Source organism: Chenopodium album, chromosome 18 (genome assembly GCF_948465745.1).
Source record: "Chenopodium album chromosome 18, dcCheAlbu1.1, whole genome shotgun sequence".
Taxonomy (NCBI): Eukaryota; Viridiplantae; Streptophyta; class Magnoliopsida; order Caryophyllales; family Amaranthaceae; genus Chenopodium; species Chenopodium album.
Window position 1 is genome coordinate 5,980,963 of NC_137851.1, and position 19,722 is coordinate 6,000,684.

The 19,722-nt window shown below is 32.5% G+C and overlaps 3 protein-coding genes across 4 annotated transcripts; 2 read left to right on the forward strand and 1 right to left on the reverse strand.

Annotated features, from left to right (window-relative positions):
- The first annotated feature begins 1,279 nt into the window (after positions 1–1,279).
- Positions 1,280–4,544, forward strand: LOC145592859 (cytochrome P450 85A1-like). Its single transcript, XM_081649362.1, has 9 exons — positions 1,280–1,597; positions 1,849–2,170; positions 2,352–2,501; positions 2,621–2,866; positions 2,967–3,053; positions 3,149–3,227; positions 3,842–3,948; positions 4,058–4,182; positions 4,311–4,544. Exons 1-9 carry the CDS (start codon positions 1,407–1,409, stop codon positions 4,396–4,398), a joined length of 1,395 nt encoding a protein of 464 aa, XP_081505488.1. The 5' UTR covers positions 1,280–1,406; the 3' UTR covers positions 4,399–4,544.
- Positions 4,545–9,187: 4,643 nt separating this feature from the next.
- On the forward strand, positions 9,188–12,432 carry LOC145591316 (UDP-arabinopyranose mutase 1-like). Its single transcript, XM_081647739.1, has 4 exons — positions 9,188–9,593; positions 11,102–11,352; positions 11,450–11,618; positions 11,819–12,432. The coding sequence occupies exons 1-4, from the start codon at positions 9,279–9,281 to the stop codon at positions 12,149–12,151; spliced, it is 1,068 nt and encodes a 355-aa protein (XP_081503865.1). The 5' UTR covers positions 9,188–9,278; the 3' UTR covers positions 12,152–12,432.
- Positions 12,433–13,695: 1,263 nt separating this feature from the next.
- On the reverse strand, positions 13,696–19,542 carry LOC145592860 (tRNA (guanine(26)-N(2))-dimethyltransferase 2-like). Of its 2 annotated transcripts, XM_081649364.1 has the most exons (13): positions 19,171–19,542; positions 18,026–18,337; positions 17,804–17,891; positions 17,217–17,338; positions 16,702–16,841; positions 16,532–16,604; positions 15,493–15,581; positions 15,249–15,354; positions 14,929–15,141; positions 14,607–14,801; positions 14,338–14,415; positions 13,873–14,056; positions 13,696–13,779 (listed from the first exon to the last, which is right to left on the reverse strand). In XM_081649364.1, exons 1-13 carry the CDS (start codon positions 19,516–19,518, stop codon positions 13,745–13,747), a joined length of 1,983 nt encoding a protein of 660 aa, XP_081505490.1. In that variant the 5' UTR covers positions 19,519–19,542; the 3' UTR covers positions 13,696–13,744. The 2 variants fall into 2 exon arrangements, with proteins under 2 accessions (XP_081505490.1, XP_081505489.1); XM_081649363.1 differs by having other exon boundaries at positions 13,696–14,056; positions 19,171–19,541.
- Positions 19,543–19,722: the final 180 nt, after the last annotated feature.

Here is a 19,722-nt window from a genome sequence, read left to right on the forward strand (position 1 = left end):
TAACAACAAAAGTTTTTACAGATGAGCAGACTCTTGAAAGACTTGAAGAGTTGTCATTTTATTATTCCTTATTCCTTTTTTTATATTATTATTAATTTTTATTTATTAATTTAGGTTCCTTCAACATGATAATTTGTTACTACTACGTACCAAGTTAATTGTTGTTAATGGTGGTTTAGCTAACAAGATTAATGGACAGTAAAACAATTTATGCATGAGCTCAATGTATTATACTATGTGCTATAAAAGTTGATAGAAATCTCAGATCTTTGAATAAATATAGCATGGAATGTTTTTTTTGGAGTATTTGATTTTTTACTTTGAATATTTCAAATACTTGACAATTTTTTCTTATTGCCTCTCTTTGCCTATATTATCTTCTCTTCTATTCAATCGTTCTTGCTTTATGAGAATTTTTCGCCTTATTTTCAATTTAATCTCTTTAGTCACTACTAATCTATACTCATATTGAAACACTTTTTTTTTAGTTATTTCCGTGTCAAAAGTAACTCATAATTTTTGAGGGGTGGCAGATATTTGGGATTTTGTTTTACTAAAAAGAAACAAACCATAGTTTTTGTGGGGTGGCAGATGTTTTGGGATTTTGTTTTAATAAAATGAAACAAATCAATTTAGATTACATGTAATCCTATATCTCCATGACATTATAATCCTACATCTCCATGATATTTTTCCAATTAAAAATAACCATGATATGTTTTCAGCTAAAAATGATCACGATTATAATGTCGATCAATTTAACTCACAATTAATTCTTTCACATATTTAGCTAACACAGAGTGTAAGATATATAAGTAATATCAATTGTCTATCACACAAAGCATAAATAGGAACACTAATCTACTTTATAAATTATAATGGTTTAGAACTCTATCCTATACTATCTCTCTCAATTCATTATTATCACAATATAGTTTTTCTTCTTCCTTTTTTTTTTTACTTTTTTTTTTTTTTTTTTTTTAATAATAAAAATCCAACTTTAAGATTTAATATCAAAGTAGATTGCTATCTATCTATGATAAACCTACGCAATATTCCCATCCCAATGACAAAATATAGGATACAATACATTTATTAAATTAGGAAACACTACTAACTAGGAAAAACAACCTTATGGTAATACTATATAGGATTGTGCGGTTGTGCCCATCCATAGCTAAGGTTGGTGCATGATTTTGGCCCTATATGACCCCCTCATCACCCCCTTAAAAGGCCTATATATACACCTTCTTTCACCTCACCCTCCTTAGTTCTTAAAACCAACTCTCCATTTCTCTCTTTAAACAATCTTTCTCTCTCCTCTCTCACTTTTTTTTTTCTCTCTCTCCTCATTTGAGCAACAAAGGGAGTTTCTTAGAGAGAGAAAGAAAAAAAAATCGTCAAAAATGGCTTTTTTAATTGTAGTTTTTGCTGTGATTTTCAGCTTGTTTTGCTTCTCATCTGCTTTGTTAAGATGGAATGAACTTAGATATAGGAAGAAAGGTTTACCTCCTGGTACAATGGGCTGGCCTATTTTTGGTGAAACTACTGAGTTCCTTAAACAAGGCCCTAACTTCATTAAAAACCAAAGATCAAGGTTTGTTCCTCTTCTTAAAACAGAGTCCTCTGTTTTCCCCTGTTTTTCATTAAAAATATCCCCTGTTTTTCCCACCTTCCTACCCTTGTCTCTAAAAGTTCTTTGTGTTTCGACAATAATTATCTTACATTAACGTCAAAACAGGAAGAACTTTTAAATACGATTTTTTTTTTTCTTTTTTTCATCTAGGTGACTATTGTTTGACCAAGATTATAACTTTATTAATTATATATTTTTACTTTTTTTTTTAGATATGGGAATTTCTTCAAGTCCCACATATTAGGGTGCCCAACAATAGTGTCAATGGATCCAGAGTTAAACAGGTACATACTAATGAATGAATCAAAAGGGTTAGTACCAGGGTACCCACAGTCAATGTTAGACATTCTTGGAAAATGTAACATTGCTGCTGTTCATGGCTCCACTCACAAGTACATGAGAGGTGCCCTTCTTTCTTTGGTCAGCCCCACTATGATTAGAGATCATATTCTTCCCAAAGTTGATCACTTCATGAGATCCCATCTTAGTAATTGGCAAGATCATGTCATTGACATCCAAGAAAAGACTAAGGAGGTCAGTTCCTCTATCCCCCTCCTTTACTTTTTCTTTTCTTCACTCATTATGTCTCCTTTACTCAACCTCGTGTATGTGTTACTGTATTACACACACGAGGTTGAAAATGAAGAGTACGAGTAACATAACATTATAACATGATGATCGGCATTAATAGTTGCATGTGTTTATTTGTGTTCAGATGGCTTTCTTATCTTCCTTAAAGCAAATTGCTGGGATTGAATCAAGCTCAACTGCTCAAGAATTTATGTCTGAATTCTTCAAGCTTGTTGTAGGGACTTTGTCTCTTCCTATTGACCTCCCCGGCACCAACTATCGTAGGGGTTTTCAGGTAATTTCACCACTGCACAATAAATCTTGTAAAAAAACTAAATTATTATTATTGGTTCATTTTTGTAATTTTAAAAAACAGAATGATTGATTATGTTTTACCCTTTTGTGTTATTACAGGCAAGGAAGGTGATAGTGAATATTTTGACACAACTTATTAAAGAAAGAAGAGCAACAGAAAGAAAAGAAGTTGATATACTTAATTGTCTCTTAAAAGAAGAGGAAAATAAGTATAAATTAAGTGATGAAGAGATCATTGATCTCATCATTACTCTTGCATATTCTGGTTATGAAACTGTCTCCACTACTTCAATGATGGCTGTCAAGTACCTTCATGATCACCCCCATGTTCTAGAAGAGCTAAGAGTAAGCTATACTCGTACTTCTTTTCGGAATCAGTTGTCACATTGTCGTAACCTCTTGTTGTTGATCAAAGTCCTAACAATCTATGTGTCATTTTTTGTAGAAAGAGCATTTGGCAATCAGAGCAAAAAAGAAGCCAGAGGACCCAATTAATTGGGAAGATTACAAGTCTATGAAATTCACTAGAGCTGTAAGAACAATAGTAAACTATACAGTACTTTACTACATTAATTTTTGTTTAATTTGTTTTTACCATATGATCTAATTATCTATTTTCCTTAACAGGTGATATTTGAGACATCAAGATTAGCAACAATTGTTAATGGAGTATTGAGAAAAACAACAAAAGATATGGAAATAAATGGTGGGTTTATTTGACATAAAACCATATTATATATTTTTTTTTATAATGCATAAATATGTGATTAGCCCATGTTACTAGTCATTTAATTATGGACTGCCTTTTTGGTGGGTTGATATGCTCAAGGTGGCTAAGAAGTTAGAATTAAGTTACACTTTATTACAACTTTGGAAATATAAAATGTAAAAGACCATACTTATTGTGAACTTTTGGGTTAATCAAATCCTTTTTTTAAAGTGGGCCCTATAATATTTTGATCCACATGGTCTGCCTATAATTCTGACCCATTTAGGCCCATAGCTTTTGGTGCACATTGCATAATTCTATAAGGAGATCTTCATATATAATCATATCAGGTTAACTTTTATTTTGCTCCTATTTGCTTAAAGTCAACATGCTATGTTATGTTACATGCACTTATATTTCACTCTCAATAAAGTTGTGTATATAAAGTATGATGGCTCTAAGACTTTTAAAACCAACGTGCACATGTACACGAGTTTTAATCATCGATTTTGGTCGTAGAAACTTACCTTGTCCTATGTTTACTCTCTATACGTGCTTAATTGTTAATTACTCGTATTAATTACTAACGTAATTTTATTATAAAATATTAGGTTTTGTGATCCCGGAAGGATGGAGAATTTATGTATATACAAGAGAAGTAAATTATGATCCATACTTGTACCCCGATCCATTGTCATTCAATCCATGGAGATGGATGGTAAGCGAACAAATTCATTAATCAATTTGACCTACTATTAGCAACTAATTAATTTGATAATTAATTAATGTACATTTTTATTCACATGTTTTTATTACATGATATTCAGGATAGGAGCTTGGAGTCACAGAATTACTTTCTAATATTTGGAGGTGGGACAAGGCAATGCCCTGGCAAGGAATTAGGAATTGCTGAAATTTCTACATTCCTTCATTATTTTGTAACAAGATACAGGTAAAAATATTCATTAATCAATGTAAACCTTATATTAATTGCTACTTTATGTTAAATATAAAAATTAAAAAAAAAAAAATGTAATGAAAAACTAACTAATTTGTTCACATTTTGCTGTAATTTTGCAGATGGGAAGAAGTTGAGGGTAATAAGCTTGTCAAGTTCCCAAGAGTTGAAGCACCAAATGGATTACGGATTCGAGTTTCGAGTTATTAGAGGGAAAATTGAATTAGACTCCATTGTTAGTGTACAGAATTAGCACAGGCAGATGAGATTAGGGATTTTTTGTACAATAATTCCCTAACATCTAACACATTTGTAGAATTTATAATGAAATATAACATTCATTTTATGAGGTGCCCTGATTGTTTCTCGTGCTCTTTTAATTTAACTTGTAATTTTTAATTAAAAACTTTGTACACCAGTTACAATACTTGGGAATATTAACTTGTTGATCGAGAATTATATGTCTTATTGTCCACTAAAATTGTCGTCCTAAGTTAATATGACTAATCTTTATCGATTTGTCATAGGAAAAAAGTTCATTCTTGTGAATATAATCGATTATACACCGCTTAAATAGAATCAGATCAATTGAATGTTACATCATCCGAATATGATGAACTTAATTAACCAAAATTAGAACCTTCTATTCATTGCCTTACCATCAAACAATATTATAAAAAAAAACATAAAAATTTAAAATGTATGTTACTTAGATTCTTTATTTTATTTTTAGTACCCTTGTTGAATTGAAACTGTTTACTAAGTAACATACATTTTGAATTGAAACTGTTTACTAATATAATTACTTCTATACGGGGACAAATCATATGAAAATTTCACAAAGTAATTGTGTCTGATATTTGGACACACACCCATGTCACATTGTCACATAACTAATATGTAACACATAAGCATGCAAAGAAGCTAAAAAGATTAATGAATGAACTAATGATCAAGGAATCTCAATGTCAATCTTCAACACTCATCTATAACATAAAAATGTTATGATTTCATACAACAATAACTTCCCAGCACAAATGATACTCAATATTGGAATAATGATGAAAGTGCATATTTCAATAATTTGGGTGTCCAAAATAAAAATAAAAACCCTTCCAATTTTTATTTTTTATTTTTTAAAAAAAGTAGTTCTTGATGCTAATGATGTAGAAGTAAGAATGATTGGTTGTATAATCTGATGGGGACCTTGGTACAGTCTGGAAATTGGACCCAGAAGCAAATGCAACCTTACAGTCTGGTCTTAGCTTAAAGCCTTATTGTCCATATTCTCTATGTGTGCTTCCCAAAGTGAATCTCATCCTTTGCCAAATTTTTTTGATCATCATTTGCACTAATTTTATTAATTATCTTACCTTATTATATAATTTATATAAATATTTGTAGGCTGGAAAGTTATGTCCACAAATGAAAGGTTATCAAATTTATAACAACATTTAAATTATAAAGAAAGAGCACAATTAAATTAAAGGAGTGAAGCATAACCCATCTTGTTATAAGAAAGTGCAACAAAATTAGTGTGAATTTTTTAATTTTCATATTCCTTAAAAGCACACGAATAGGTTTGTTGAATTTGAGCTTCTTTAAAAGCAAGGTATTATGTATTATTATGCACCATGATTTAGATAATGATGTTGCAAGTTGTTTGATCATTTTGTGTCTCCTCAACCTTACAATATTATGATTACGTACATCATGCTTAAAGAATTACTCTATGGACCTTAAGTGTACTCGAAAGGAAGGGATACCGAGGCTTGCCTAGTTTTTAATTGTGACACAACGATATTATGTGAATGCTTAAATTGGATAGCAAGAGATTATTGTAGAAAACTAGAAATATTGGAGATTTATTTTAGAGAACCAATTTGAAAAATCTTAGGAACTAACAAGACGTAAAATCTCGTTCATAAAATCCTATACATAATCACAAACCCTCTAAGCTCATAATCCTTCATTTTTTTGCACTTCATAAATAACCAATAACATATCATAACTTTCAACATTATTTTCCTTTGTAAGTTATGTTACACTCATTAATATGAGTATATTCTATATTTAAAAAAAAAAAAATTGTGAGTATCTTCTACAATTCTAGTGATTAAAAAATGTGTCAACCACAATTTTGGGTAAATTTTTGGCCCAATCATGTAAACGCAACCTGATGATTGGGCCCTTTAAAATATTACTCAGCCCAATTTAACTTCTAACCAAGTAATTAATATTTCGGTATTTGACTTTGGGTCAAGTAAAGTTGGCTACCATAAACTTTTACGGGCTATAATCTTTTTTACGATGTTAAGGTGTAATAATTGGGCTTTATTGGGCCAACTGCAAACCTTTTAAAAAACAAGGCTTATCAAGTATCCAGTTGTCCAGTCGGCCCAAAAGGCAAGTGATATTGTGTAACGACCAATTCGCACGTATAACGTATGAGGTAGGATTACGGTCGACCAAAATTCAAAATGGTATGGTACCAAATATTCCAAGGTCAAACCATATAATGCACATGATACTTACTCCACGACCTAACATTTGACTATGATAGAAACATTTTGAGGGCGCAGGGCTATTTTGTTTTCATAATTTTATTAGGTATTTCTCGGAAATCGTTTAATATACTTCCTCTGTTTATTATTAGATTGATCTTAATTTTAATTGCTAACAAATAAAACTAAATGTCATTAATTTATTTATTATTGGGTTGATCTTAATGCATAATTTAATATCATACATTATTTTTTAATAATTAAATTAAAAATAATAATATTACGGAATGGATATTATTGATCAAATTTCCTATTTAATTAGTGCCAAAAAAAAAAAAAAAAAAACCTAGCATGTATTCAGAAACAAAGGAAATACTCTGTACTACATAATAAAAATAATGTTATGCTTCCATTTTATTTTACACAAAATTACATGCTTCATATATATATATATATATTTGATGTTTAGAGAGCCACAAGATCAGATGATAAGAATCGATTATAAGATCAATTGAAATTGAGAGGGAAGCTCTAACTATTTGAGCTATTCCTTACTCTCTACATGCTTCCATATAAGTTAGAGAAACACTTTAAGTTGAGAAGAAGTTACCAAGAAGGCAGCAAATTAAAATTTTATTACCCAACCGACTGTTCAATGCACATATATAAATATATTAGCCCTTGACTACATATTGACACATCATAAACATTTGAAAATTAAGAATGTTAAAAGTACTTCAAAATTAGATCTAAGCCAATAAGATGTGGACAAATATAAAAAAAAAATATATATATATATAAATAAATAGACAAAACATTGTTCAAGGATTAAGAAAAGTGTCACCCACACCGCAAGTTACTCCTCAATCTTTTGAAGTGGGACAAAACCAATTAATTTTCCCACTTTCGTAGAATCCTAGTACTTAAGTAGTTGTTCCTTTCTCTTTCACTTATCACTTTCACTTTGTCCAAGTCTAAGTTAACCTAACTTTCTAGTTTACTTCCAACTTATATTCCACTCGTTTTTGCGTGTCTTCGATTGCTAGCTTGATTATCAACATGACTTTGAGTCCACATGCAATCCTAATATAGCCATAGTTAAAAATAAATAACTAACAACAAAAGAATTAGCTATTACTCTCGGTAAAATTTGATAATATTTACATCCGTTGATAAGTTTGATGATTAGATAACGAGTTAAATAATGTGGTGTATGTACTCTCGTTCATATATACTAATATACAATATCATTGTATCGTCAATCTTATTAGTGGAATGGTGTAAATATGCCCCTTAATAATTAAAAATAATACCATATAAATGCTAAAGAAGAACAACATTTATGTGATTTCTTACAAAGTCCCCTAAAACTTGAAAAATGTGACAAGTGAACAACAAGATGTTTGAAACTAACACAGAACAAAATGTAACAAGAATTTTCATATAAGAGTGGTTGTTTCATGTGTGAGATTTATGCATGAGCAACATAATGCATCTTATTAATTAGCTGTCTTCAAAAGTTGCATTTTCTCTAGCTTAGCAAGTATTTTATTTCATTGAACATGAGTCATGCATGTGAAGTTACAAACATTATTACTCTCATAGTCTCATGGGACTTGTACTTTCTTGTAGATGTGATGTGAAATGAAAATTTTCAATCTTGATGATCACAATATTGTTTAAAGCAATTTTTACCTTTAATTTCCTATCTAAGTGACGTTACGTAAATAGTAAGATGTACCTCAAATAAGCAAGGTAAGTAATAAAATCAACCATAAGAAGTAAATTAGATAATATAGAATAGTAAGATATACATACTTTTTTTTTTTTTTTTAAGGAAATAGTATAATATACTTGTATTTTACCTTATTTTTAACATTTGTGCTAGGTAAATTTTATTTATTTATTCTTTTTCTTCCCTACAATTCAATATTGTAAAATTATACAAAGATATTACAAAAAAATGAAGAATACTTGATGGTAACAATAAACCAAAATATTTTCTTAAATATCACACAATTATTATTATTATTATTTTTTTTTAATAAATATCACACAATTATTTCTTTCCTTTGCACCTTAGAAACAACCATATATTCCTTCATTAATCCTAAAAAGATTTATAAATCTCTATATTTTCATCTTCAAACAAATACTCCGTAAAAAGAAAAACTATCCTATCTTTCATGATTTAATCATTTCATTTTTTTGACGAAAAATAAAATACAACGTAAATAAAACGTTTAATTTTCAACATAAGACCATAAAAGTAGGCCCCAAATTAACGCTCTTTCCTTAGCTCTCACCCTCCCAAAAATTAAAAACCTTCAATTAAGGAGAATTCACATATAAAACCACGTGCCCCTCACGTTCTTCTCGCATCAATATTTATTTTTTCACAAAACAAAAAATTCCCTCAAATTAAAAAAAAAAAAAAAAAAAAAAAAAAAAAAAAAAAAAAAAAAAAAAAACCTCAATAATAAAAAAAATAAAATAAAAAATCAAACCTCTATAAATTTGAAAATTATATCATTCCAATTCATCCCAAACTCATTCTTTCTGTCTCCTCCCCTGTTTTTCCCAACAATGTCGACCCCTGCAACTCCTCTGCTGAAAGATGAGCTCGACATTGTTATTCCGACAATCAGAAACCTTGATTTCCTCGAAATGTGGAGACCATTTTTCCAACCATATCATCTAATCATCGTACAAGATGGTGATCCGACAAAGAAGATTCATGTTCCTGATGGTTTTGATTATGAACTCTATAACAGAGATGATATTAACAGGATTTTAGGTCCTAAAGCTAATTGTATCTCTTTTAAGGATTCTGCTTGTCGTTGTTTTGGTTACATGGTTTCTAAGAAGAAGTATATCTACACCATTGATGATGATTGCTTTGTAAGTTCTTTCAATTTTTTAAAATTTTGTTGTTTTTTTGATTGATTGGTTGATTTTGTTATTTGGGTATTGATTAATTTTTGTTTTTTTGATCTGAGGTTGATGAATTTTGTTAGATCTTGCTGTTTTCTGGGGTTTGATTGTGTTTTTTTTTTTTTTTTTTTTTTTTTTTTTATGTTTTTGAATTATGGGTTTTTGATCATGGATCTGGGGTTTTCAATTTTTATCTCTATAAAGTTGTGATTTTTATTATCTTTTGTTGATGTATTTTGATATATTGTTATCTTATTTTACTGGGTTTAGAATCAATTGTTATATTGATAGTGTAATGTGAACTAGTAATGTGACAACGGAATTGAGATTTTTAAATGTAATTTGAACTAGTAATGTGACAACGGAATTGAGATTTTTAATTGTAATTTGAACTAGTAATGTGACGAAATTAGGATGGAGTAATTACTGAATTTGTAATTAGGAAGTCTCATAACTGTTGAAATTAGTGAATTTTGCCATTGAATTGTTGAGTGAGGTTAGTCTATTGTGATTTGATTTCTTTTTCATGGCAATTTAATGAGCATATCATGATTTTAATGCTATATTTTTCCAAATAAATGATGCAATTATTTAATTTGAGCATTGATCTCTTTGATACTACTTGAAATTTGAATGAGATCTTTCTGTTTAGGTAACATTTGACTACATAAAGTAACAACCTTTTTCTTTTCTCACAACATTATTAGTCTATATCATGGGTCATAAAAGCCTCTAATCTTGCACCTTTTTGAATGGAAATGAAACAGATGGCAAATTATGGCTTTATTTCCTTTCCTTTTCAATGAAGATATCATTACAATTTCAATTGCAGTTATTAGCCTATCACAAATGTATGATTTTCCATAATTAATGTTGCTTCTAGTTGTCCACATTGTCTGTTCCATAACTGAGATATATTTGAGACTCTTAGCTTTAACAAGAGGAAAAGGTGGTTGTATTATAAAATAATGAGGCTCATGTTTGGCATAAACTGATTTGATATAAATCATTGTAATCTGACAATGCTGATGCCGAAAATAGGATAGGAAGATGATGATGTATATGGACAATCAGCTTATGATTCAGTATTAGGGATATGTTAACAAGTCTTTAGTCTTTCTATGGATGACATGTGTATAATTATAGTTAATTCCTCGACAATATCATGAATTGATCTTTGCATTTCAGATTTTCATCTGATTTTTCTAGTAGGATTATGACAGTAATATGTTTAGTTTTATGTGTTTTGACATACTTTAGTTGACTGATGCTACCTGCTATACCATGTGCAGCTTTCTTTATATACATTATTTATAATTATCTCTAGATCTGTGATTCGATTCTGTCACCAGACCTGAATCCTTTGATCTGCTAATTCCTTTACATATTACATTATTCGTGATGCTATGTTGTTTTTCTTATAAATGTTAATTTTTTTGTCGAATATACCTTAAATCTATTCTTTTGGCGTATAGGTTGCCAAGGACCCATCCGGCAATGATATCAATGCTCTCGAGCAGCACATTAGGAACCTTTTGTGCCCATCAACACCTTACTTCTTCAACACTTTGTATGACCCATTCCGTGATGGTGCTGACTTTGTCCGTGGATACCCCTTCAGCCTGCGTGAGGGTGTTCCTACTGCTGTTTCCCATGGTCTCTGGCTCAACATCCCTGATTATGATGCACCCACTCAACTTGTTAAGCCCCTTGAGAGGAACAAGAGGTGACTTCCTAGTGCACCCATGTTTCGAAATTTTAATGTTCTACTCAACTGAATTTTTTTTGCTGATTAAAATCATTGGTTATGTATGCTGTCTCAGGTATGTAGACACTGTTTTGACCATCCCAAAGGGTACATTGTTCCCCATGTGTGGTATGAACTTGGCTTTTGACCGTGAGCTCATCGGCCCTGCCATGTACTTTGGACTCATGGGTGATGGTCAGCCTATTGGACGTTACGATGATATGTGGGCTGGATGGTGCACAAAGGTATTTCATTCTCCTCATTGTCTACACAACATGACTTTCTAATATGCACCATTGTCCTTCAGGTGCTCTTTCGAAGGAAATTGATTTTTATAAAACGATCTAATGAATCAAAACAAATTTCAGATACTTCCTATGGTATGTAATTCAGCATGTCTTTCAAATTTTAATGACAATCTATCTTCGGGTTATGGTTTACATAGGTCATCTGTGATCACTTGGGATTGGGAGTGAAGACTGGTCTTCCCTACATCTACCACAGCAAGGCTAGCAACCCATTTACCAACTTGAGGAAGGAGTACAAGGGCATTTTCTGGCAAGAAGAGATCATCCCCTTCTTCCAATCTGCCGTGATTCCTAAGGAATGCACCACTGTTCAGCAGTGCTACAAGGAGCTAGCTACTCAGGTCAAGGATAAGCTAGCCAAGATAGATCCCTACTTTGAGAAGCTTTCCGATGCTATGGTCACCTGGATCGATGCATGGGATGAGCTCAACCCAGCTGAGACCAAGTTGGCTAACGGTGATGCCAAGTAGATCAACCAACAACTATTCAGATTATACATCATTCTCCTATTTTCCAAAACTCTATTTTAAGCAGCTGTTTTCTGACTTGACGTCGGAGTTAGGGGTAATTTATATAGGTTAGCACAGCTGCTCTTATATTCCGCATTTACTTTCAGCAATTTTTTCTTTTGGCCTGTTATGGTCAGGCTTATGCTATTCAGGACCGATAATATAGAGGTATTTATTACATTGGCTATCTACAGGCCATGAGCTTTTAGATCAATCAAATTTTCAGTTTTTGGATTACTTCATATCACCTTCTAGCTCGTGTATCTTTGTTCTGTTATGGTCTGTTTGGTTAGTGTGGCCCAAATTTCATAGCCTAACTTATTATATCTCAAGGTTTCCAGAAAACTCTAAAATAGTGAGAAATTGATGGAGAATGGTGAAAGAATCTAGAAGTACTGAGTTGTGTGGAGAATTTAAAGAACTTGTGTGTAGGAAATTCCACACTTCCTCCACCATCATACATCACCTATATATAGTGATATTGGGCATCATTTGGGAGCAATGTATCTATCCAGACTATCCACCTCCATCATCCCTCAATACTCCGACCGCGTTCCTACAGTGAGAGTTCTGTTGAAAGGGTTCTATGAATTATTTTCGACGCTTGTCGTTCGTTAGTTTTTTTGATAATTTTTCCCACATTAATTGTATCCATTACTTTACTGCTTATTTGGCCTTCATCTATCTCCTAATTACTTTATCAATCTCTACATCTTTAATTTGCTTTCACTATGCACTCACCAACTCTAAAATGGTCTATGGACTTGCTTATACTGTGATTTAAGCATGCCTTCTTAGCTGCATACTTAGTTTGCAAATACAGAAAGGAATTTTTCGCAGGTAAAATGTTCTTTACTTGTACACTCTTGACTTCATATTGCTGAAGACGATTGATCAATAAAAACTGATAGCAGTAATATAAACCTAAAAGGGTTATTCATTCGTACTTCCAAATCTGTCTCTCTCCAAGAAACCACAATACTAAGAAAAGCCAACCATCCCTACGAACAAATGACCACAAAACACAAAAACACTTAATCGAGTCAACCCTCCCTATAGCCATAAAGACCACAAAACGCAGAAATCACTTAGTCGAACAAGTGAAAAAAAACACATAAAACAAACACTCAATTGAAGAAACACTCCGTCAAACAAGCAAAAAAAAAAACACAGAAAACACTACATACTTTGAAACGTTAAGGGAAGAAGATTAAATGACTGATTTGCATGTCTAATACTATGTTCCTAATTTCTTGATCCCTGAAGGTAATTTAATCTCGTCTAAATAATGGTTAGGGAAAAAAATAGAGTGAACAATATCAAAAATTTTATCTGATCAATCAATATAAAGAAATCGAGCTAATAACAAAGAATCATATAATTTTAGTCACAAAATTGCCAAGTATTAGAAAACAAACAAAGACTGAATTACATGGATGTAAAAATCTAGAAAGCCAAACTAAAAAATGGCACATCAAAAAACCCTAATTAAGAAAACAAAATGCTTTTTTTTTTTTTTTTTTTTTTAATGTCCCAACATAAGATGGCTTCATACTATTGGACTTCCCATTTGTCCTCTTCTCCATTCCCTGCTGAGGTACATAAAAACATAATTAAAGAGGATTATCATGAATCAGAGGTATGATTGTCGATCTTTTGACGCTTAGCATCAGACTCTTCACCTTCTTCGTCGTGGTTTGCAGAACCATTGATGGCCTCTGGACCCAAAAGAGATACGTGTTTGCTAGTAATCTGGCGGCCTCCCCGGACTTTAGGCCCCCAATACCTTTCTGGATTCGGAAGAAAACGAGCAACTTTCTTTGCTTGTGCCTTGCTAAGAGAGGCAACTGCTCGGGTAAAGTTTGCCTAGTAGAAGATCCAGCACAACATAAGATTGATTATGTGCAAAAAAAAAAAAAAAAAAAAAAAAAAAAAAAAAAAAACATTTCCTAGTAAGTGACAAAAAACAAAAACATTTTCTAGCAAGTTATTTAAAAAAAAAAATAAAAAATAAAAACATTTTCTAATAATGTAAGTTACATGTGACTTTCATGGTTACAAATAGACCAAACATAGTGAGCTTTGAGGACGGAAGAGAAAGTGGCCTATAATAAAAAAGGAGACAGCCAAGGTGGGAAGATAGTTACCTGAATTTCCGGTTCCTTGGAAAGTATCACGGTTCCTGACTGATCGGCAGGTTGCGGTTTTACTGGATGGTTTTTCACCTACAGCAGAGAAATGTTGATTCAGTGCACAACTTAACACAAATAATAGAATCTTGCTATGTGGAATATTTACACACTTTAATACTTTATGTACATAACTAACATAAGCCATCAATACTCCAATTTTCAGTTTAATAGGTACAATGTTTATATGCAATACAAGATGTCAGACATGTAGGTCAAATAATTACCCAACAGCGCATGATGTCCCAAATGACACTCATAGGAGCATCTGTTTTTAGACCCAGAGGACTTGCATGAGTTCCTGATATGCGATACCCGGCATTTAGTACAGCTGACCTGAATATAACAGCTGCCGGAGATGTGCACTTTAATGTTCCGCAAAGGTTATGCAAGCACAAAAACAATGGAACATCTGGCAGCTCCTGCACGACAAGTCAAATTATACAAAAGCTATGAAATGATTCATCACGGTTCATGAGTTAATATATGTATAGAGATTCTGCATCTTTAAAGAGAGTGGTAATTAAATCTTTGAGGAAAAAAAAATACCTCTGAAACAGTTGTCAGCACTGCAACAATTTTATCATAAGCAGGATAACGATCCTTCATAGCTTTCACATCTGATAGTATAGAGGTCACCCACTCTTGATCATGTATAGGAGCTGACCAAATTGGCCCACCCATGTTAAATCTCTTGCCACAATCAGAGCATTCTTGTGGGACTACAGGACCATAGCCAGGATAGTATTTCATATTGTTGTTCTACAAAAATAAAAGTAAATAATAAACAAAATGGTAGCTCAGAAAGAAGAAAAATACATATACTTTGTATAAAATATTAAACAAATGATTCATAAGAAAAACACTACCTTGGAGACAGATCTCCCCAGAGGCTGTAAATGGAAAGAATCACATCCAACACATTGGTAAACATATGACAGTTTAAGAGGAGTCTCCTTCATAATGCTTGCAGAACTGCATAATGTCAAGACATGAATTTGAGGAAGCAGCAATGTGAAAACCAAACTACAACAGCAAAAAATTTAGTAGCATGGTGTGCTCTGAAAATAAAAGCTGGCATCATAGCTTAATTGAGCAGGATATGTCACCCACCTGTAAATGCGAACAAATACTCGAATGTAAAAATCCATCCGTACAGAGAGTATGGGAACAATGTAGCGTTTATATCGGTTTGCATGGCTCTGCACAGTACAGTAAAAGGTTAACCCTAATGGCATATATATGGGAGATCTTAGAAGTAAGGACCAATAATAATTCAAAAGTTCATCAAATACGAAACATGAATTTTTGGAGCGGGAAACAAATACTTTGTACTTTGTGCTCTCCTAAATAAATATATTCTCCAAGCAGGGGAGTACACATATTACACCAAAAGAATAAATAAGCTTACTCGTATTTTGGATTGCTCTCTTTGCTATTAAACAATCAAGAGAGCAGGTCTGAGAAAGTGCTCCAGAATTTATACAAACTAGCAAAACCATAAAAATACCTAGATCTTCACAATTACATACATTAAGTTTGGTCACAGAATCTGATATCCAGAGATCACAGAAAGTTGCTGATCACAGGCTTTTCACCCTTTAAAGGTCTTCCAATAAAGCTTTAACAATTGCTATTTGGTGATTTTTCAACTTTTGATCACAACGTACTACATAAAATTTTCATGAAACTGAATCGTACTACTGTAGTTTTGGAATAATAGATGAGTCACTGGCACTTCAGTACAGCATTTAAAAGTAGTGTCTCCCTAATTGCATACATACGAACACCTCAGTTTGGCCTACTTAGGAGCCTCATAAAAGGCACTTTGTAACTGTACGAAATAATAAGATCATCACCAAGAGATCTAGACATGAACTATGGAGGAACTAGAATACAAAAGGATTCTTCTTCAAGCCTCACAATCAACAAAACATTTAATTACACAGTTCTTGAATCATCGATTAATTTGTCAAAAAAAAGAATCATCGATTAAATTGATAGCACAGCAGTGTTGCTTATCAATACAGAAACCAAATTAATTCATGCCAAGCAATTGAAAATCAATCAGTTAATTAAGTGGCTACTCAAAGTTGGAAATGTAGGCAAAAATTGAGTACCAAGAGAGAGTTCAGACTACAAAATTGACTACCTCAATGCTAGCCAGCAAAATCCTCAAAGCCATTTCATGACAGTACTTAGCTTTCAATGGAATTGAATTATACCTGTTTGAAATTTTGAATTATTCCCCAGTCAGCACCACAACAAATAAGCAGGAATGGGAGATCATCAAATTAGGGTTTGATGGAGAAAAAGACTTACTTTGAATAGCAAACCTCTGCATTACCCCCACACAATACTGCCATATCTGTGGCTGTGCACATTAGCATGCCTCCATCAACAACAGACTGAATAGCAGAGTCCAAAAACACAGACGGTGAACCATAAGGATCAAGATCAACCTGGAAGCAAATCAACATCACTAATTAGTACATCCCATAAGAAAAAGAAAATATAAAAGCAAACAAAAAGAATATAGCATTTCTTCAGCTACCAAGTCAGAAGAAAAAAAGAGTAAATTTTCAATAAATTTTCTTTAGAAGGTCGTGACAATGAAATTTTGAAAGCAAACCACCAAGATCTCTAAGAATGATTAATTTTAGCAAACTAAGACAACAAATATTGAATGAGAGCATAGCTCTCTTTTTTATCCATTCATGAGCATTTAGATACAATTGTACTAATATAGAGTATCAAAGGTTTCAAAACAATAGCAGAACTCCAAAATTCCACATTTCAAGCAGCACTAGAGATAGATTCACAAGTTGAAACCATACCACTTCAAATTCTTTAGGATGAGTAAGCATGTAAACCCGAGCATCAGCAAAGTTAGATTCCACCTTTGAACTTGCCACAGAACCATTAAATTTTATATTTCTCTGGCATGCTTCAACAGAAGCTGCATAAAATTGGTACATTCTATCAGTAAGACAGCACTCTCATGCAAAATATAAGAATCATATGGATCTTAAGCGAATTCTGCCTCCAATTCAAAAGTAGGCCAATATTTGAATAATTAGATCAAATTTTCTATCTACAACAACTTATTTGACAATTTTGCAATAAACTAGATTGCAGATATATCTTGTTCAGTTTTTAAAACCAACTAGAATTACGGAATTAACTTTCTAATAGGGAAAAAAAATGTTCAAAGCTGGTGACATTTGACCATAAAAACCAATAATGGCCAAATATTAAGAAACAGAGAAGATATTATCCTTTATAAGCAACTCCAACAGCATGTCCATCAATCAATGGCGACCCACTAACAATCATAAAAGAAACTAGCCACATACGAAACTAGAACAAGTCATTCACGGAACGTCAGAGCTAACTCTCATAATCAATCTTAAAAGAAACTTACCTTTATCATTGTCCAGGGCAACAATTTGACCAAGTCCCTCAACTTCCCGAGCATACCTAAGAGCTCTTAAACCAGAGGCAGACAACGCCTGCAGAGTTGGGCATAAAGAAGATTCATCTCAAGGAAAAGTATAATGATGCATGTTGCAAAATATTAAGATCAGCCTCTTTCAGCATCTTCACCACTTAGACAAAACAACGAAAGCAAATCAAAAGCTGATACCTCAAGAACTCTTGGTGGCTTTAGTTCCCGCTGAAACTTGCCTACCACGGTTTTGCTTGGTTCTGCTACAGTTTCACAAGAAGCATCCTCAGGCTTTCCATCAGTAGCAACATTATCATCATGAACTCCATTAGATGTATGGGAATCAGCCTTTGATTCTACTGGTCCATTCACAGAATCTGGGGCATCAGTTTTTTCTTCAGATCTTTTAGGTGCCCCCTTTGCTTTCTTTGACAGATATGCTTCATGCTCTTGTTTACGTTTGTCTATATATGTTCTCAGGACAGCAATAGATATGTCCCTATTGTTAACCTGATTAAATGAAAAGACAAGATATCAAGTTAGAATCATGAGAATATTCCACAGTCATAATGAAAACTTATCCACCAAAAACTAACTTTAGTCACTTTATATTCCATAGTGCCAGATAAATTAAAGGCCGTCCCAAAATATACTGTAGAAATACTAGTTCTAACAAAATCTCGGCTTCACCCCCCAGCTAGTTTTTAGTCTTAGAATCAATCCGGGAAGCAAAATCACCCAAAAAACTCCATTCAACTCCTCATTCCGTGATTGTATAGCTTATCACTCTTATATCCCGCGATTGTTTTGTCACGGAATAAAACATGAAGCTAGCAAGATCAATTATAAAAATTAAAAAAAAAAAAAAAAAAAAAAAAACATTAGGATTGCAAGTTTGCAACAGCTTAATCTACACCAATCTACAATCCTTCAGCTCAAATGAGCAAAAACCAATGAGTGTGTTTGCTAGGGTACTTAAATAAAGCAATGTGACCCTACTGAAAATATACACGAATGCATTTAACACTTCCTCCACAAAACTTCAGGCAAAACGAGGTAACATCACTAAATCAAACAAGCTAACATACAAGATCAAAGGTTAAATCTTTGCCCTAATCAACAAGCACCAATCTATTCCAATTGCAAATCAAACATTACAATAATCAACAACACTAAATTCATACAAACCAATGCATCAAAGAACAAATAAAGGGCAGATAATCATCTCATAAAAAATAACTCAATGAGCAAAAAATCCCAAAACCCCAATTCAAATTTAATAATATTAAACAAATTAACATAAACCCCAGATGAAAATCAACATAAAATAATTAAAAAATCACCTGGGTTCTGTTAAAGAACACTTGATTACCCTTATGCATAAGAATCTCAGCCTCTCCTTCTTTGACAACAACATAATCATTGACATCAATAGAATTAGAGTTACCCTTCTTATGTTGTTCATCTTCAACTGACCCATCTTTAGAACCACCCATCTCCTCAAATCCCACAAATTTTTCTTCCCGCTGATTTGTATTGTTCTCAAAAATCGAAGAAAAGGGGGAAATCAATTGAAGATTTGGCGATTTCTGAGCAGTTTTGAAGTGCAGGAGGAGTGGGAGAAGTGGGAGAGTAAGAAAGGGTAGTTTTTGTGTGAAATTAAATAATTTAGGGAGCAACAACGAGTGCATAACACAGAGTCAAATTAGCCGACTTTTATATATGTTCGACTTCTAAACCCTATCTCCATGGTTTTCAGAGTTTAAACTATTCACTTTTTATTTTGCTCTCAAAAAAATTCTAATTGTATCATTGTGTTTATTAATGGGATCTTGCTAACGGGTGCCCCGAGGCGTTAGATAAGGAGTAATTATATTGGTTAAAATGGTATTAAC